The sequence below is a fragment of the Muntiacus reevesi genome, chromosome 19, assembly GCF_963930625.1.
Source record: "Muntiacus reevesi chromosome 19, mMunRee1.1, whole genome shotgun sequence".
NCBI classification, from domain to species: domain Eukaryota; kingdom Metazoa; phylum Chordata; class Mammalia; order Artiodactyla; family Cervidae; genus Muntiacus; species Muntiacus reevesi.
This window is the reverse complement of record NC_089267.1, coordinates 59,817,260-59,820,730: the sequence shown is the minus strand read 5'-3', so window position 1 is coordinate 59,820,730 and position 3,471 is coordinate 59,817,260. Positions and strand designations below refer to the sequence as shown.

The 3,471-nt window shown below is 53.8% G+C and overlaps 1 protein-coding gene across 2 annotated transcripts in view; it reads left to right on the top strand.

The window, feature by feature from the left end:
- Positions 1-290: 290 nt before the first annotated feature.
- Positions 291-3,471, top strand: part of NT5E (5'-nucleotidase ecto) — a 58,565-nt gene continuing 55,384 nt past the window's right edge. For both annotated transcript variants that reach the window (XM_065911460.1, XM_065911459.1), the window contains exon 1: positions 291-686. In XM_065911460.1, coding sequence (XP_065767532.1) covers positions 348-686 — 339 coding nt within the window. In that variant the 5' untranslated portion in view covers positions 291-347. The remainder of the gene's footprint in view (positions 687-3,471) is intronic.

The window sequence follows — 3,471 nt, the reverse complement described above, 5'->3', positions numbered from 1 at the left end:
GAGCAGCCCATCACCGACAGCGGGACCACCAGCGCCCAGGCTCCCTGGTCGGGCCGGGACCGCGACCGGTGCGCTCTCCCCGCGGGGAACAACCTCGTCACTGTTCCCGCCCGGAGCGAGTGCCAGCCGCCAGCCGCGCCCGAGGCGCCCCGCCGGCCAGGGTCGGATGGGGTGACCGCGGGGGAGTGCGCCTGGCCGTGTGGGGCCGGCCTCGGGAGAGCCCGCCCCGGCCCGGCCCAGCCCCGCCCGCCGGCCGCGCAGGCCTCCTCCGACTCGCCGCCGCCCTCCTCCGACCGCCCGTCTGGCTCGCACTCCCCGGCGCTCGCGCCCTCGCCACCAGCCGCAGCATGGATCCCCGAGCCGCGCGCGCCTCGGCGCTGGGGCTGCTCGCGCTGGGCGCGCTGCTGTGGCCCGCGGCGCGCGCCTGGGAGCTCACCATCCTGCACACCAACGACGTGCACAGCCGCCTGGAGCAGACGAGCGAGGACGCGAGCAAGTGTGTCAACGCCGGCCGCTGCGTGGGCGGCGCGGCGCGGCTCGCCACCAAGGTGCGGCAGATCCGCCGCGCCGCGCCCCACGTGCTGCTGCTCGACGCCGGCGACCAGTACCAGGGCACCATCTGGTTCACCGTGTACAAGGGCGCCGAGGTGGCGCACTTCATGAACGCCCTGGGCTACGACGCCATGGTAAGACCGCGAGCCGGCAGGCTGGGGAGCCCCCGGGGTGGAGTGCCAGCGAGAGAGGCGCCCGGGTGAAGCAGCCGCCGGGGGCGAGGCCGTGGGTGGCGAGCCTCGGGCCCGGGCGCAGAGCGATGTGGAGAGAAAGCGGGACTCCCGTCGGTCTTCCAGGTGGATGCAGGCAGAGACGCCCCTTGGCCGACTCTTAAATGGACTGATGTTGTACCTCCACCAAGAGATTGGGTATTTAGAGGAGCGGGACTTGCCAATGAGGAGGTTCAGCTGGGGTGTGTAGGACCCCAGTTACCCTGGGCCCTGGACCGAGGTAGCCCCGTCACATATCTTTCATTTACTGCTTGGTCTTTGGAAGAAATGCTTTATCTCCAGTTAATTGGAAGGGAGACAAACTCAGGGTCAAAGAGCTTAAGGGCATTATCCAGTCGCCTGCTCCAGGAGAGCGAGCGAGACAGGACAGCAGGTCCCAGATCCCGCTGACCCCAGCGCTTAAGCATAGTTAAGCTCACCGTCCTGGGGAGAATCCCAGCTGGACACCTTCTGTGTGCAGCTGACTTTCTCTGTGTCTTAGTTCCTGCCTCTAGAAAACAGGATGTTAATCCTGTCTGCTTTCAGACGGTTGTCTGACACATAGTTGTTGTTTAGTTGCTAAGCAGTGTCCGACTCTTATGCGGCCCCATGGATTGTCATCTGCCAAGCTCCTCTGTCCATGGGATTTCCCAGGCAAAAATACTGGAGTGGGTTGCCATTTCCTTCTCTAGGGCATGTTCCCCGCCCAGGGATCAAACCCGCATCTCCTGTGTTGGCAGGTGGATTTTTTACCACTGAGCCACCTGGGAAGCCTGCTTCAGAGGGTTGGCTGGCACGTGGTATGGCCTCTTTAAAGGTTAGTTCTTATTTTACCAGACACTGTCGTAGAGGTTTACCAGCAGAAATAAAGAGGCTTCCCTAGGGAAGCCAAAATGCCGAACGCACTGGGTTTCAAAGAATTTCAGTAAAACCAGTCTGGCAGCAGAGTTGTAGGAACAGAGTCCCACTTAAGAGATGAGAGGCTGTTAAAACCTCTGCTAAATCCCTCTTCAGAAAAAAAGGGATTGAAGCGCCAGTTCCCCAGTGCTCTGTTAAAGGTGATGCCTTATTTTGTTGGTCTGAATTCTAGAAAAGGAGCAGAGAGGAGTGCCACAGTGATAAACAGGTATGACTTTTGTAAGTCAAACCAATGCCCGAGTTTAGCCCTGTGTAAAATACTAGAGTGAAGGGATTCTGTGTGGTGAAACTGGGGGAAGAAATCCTAGGAGTTTTACAAGAGGAACAGAGCAGGGGTCCAGGGAGGTGTGGTATGTGGAGATGTGGGATCCTTCCTGGGCTATAGCAGGCTAATGGTATACTTTGTATCGGAGAACACAGAGGTGGACAAAGCACAGCTGCATTTCTCCCCCTGGAAACTTGGAGAGAGGAGGACAGGAAAGATAGAGGAGGGTAGACTTTTTTTTTTCCCCCAGGAAAGCTCACTGTAGGGAGATGAAAGGACAAAGAGGTCCTCTCTATCTGATCGGTGGTTTTAAGGTTATCAGGAACACTTAGAGCCGATGCAATTCAAAGGCTTTGAGCCCCGTAGCCTTTGTGTTTATCTGAGCCCCAGCGTTTATCTGGGGGACTTGCCAGCGTCTGGACTGTGCCAAAGACTCAGGGTCTCTCGAATTCTATGTGTGGCCTCTTTCTCAGCAGCTAGACCTGCCTGATGCTTTGTCCTAGGTAATGACAGAATAAATATTTATAAAATTGAATTGTTACTAGCCCGCAGTTACCATTTCCTCCCAGAAAGAATAAACCTTACGTGAGTTTGTTTTTATTTCATCTACAAACCACAACTTTCTAAACCTTTCTTTTCATGACGCTCTTTTTTCCACAGTTGCATAGACTCCTTTCAGTGGAAAAAAAAAGTGGATAATTCCCAGTTTTCCCAAGTGATAGTTTTCCTCTTTCAGATGAATTAAGCTCACAGTGTTAATCAAGTGTTTATGATAAGATGCTGGGTGAAGCTGAAGCAATCTGCTACAAGTTACAGCCCATCACCACCAGAAATGTTTAGAATACTTATTGTTGGATGGATTTACTTTCTTTTAAATTTCACTCAAAACAGTTGGACCAGGGCCTGAGGAAAACTAGGCAGCTTATGTAATGTTGGCAGGTCGTGAAAGGGGAGGAAGGCCAAAGGTAAGGCTGGTGGCCAGATAGCATCTCATCAGATTCACTCCCTGCAGGTTTGACAAACATGATTTGACCTGCATGAAATCTTGGTTCTGGTGATGCTTTAGTCAGGGATAAAGCTCTGCCACATTCGCTGTTTGGTTTTCCAGTGGCGTTTCAGTCATTCTGCTTACACACCTTTCAGGGAATTTATTGCTGTTCTGCTGTTAAAATCCAATCCCAGCCCAGCGACCTGCTGCCACCTCTTGACTCTCAGGAAGCTGGAAATGTAGATCAGGGTGGAAAACAGTCATGAAAGGATATCCTCAGTTCTCTAGAAACTGGACCTGGTTAGAGGAGCCACATCTAAGGATGCATGCGTTTGGAGGGCAAACACGAAGTGACTAGAATTTAACTTAACCCCAGGCGTTCCCTCAAGCTCTGGACCTGCGAGCCCCCGTAAGAACAGCTGGAGGGGTTCTTTTTTTTTTCCTTCTTGGTAGCTAGTTGCTTTAGAGTGTTTTGGTGGTCTCTGCCATATATCAACTTGAATCAGTCATAACTCTGTGTGTATACATATATATACACA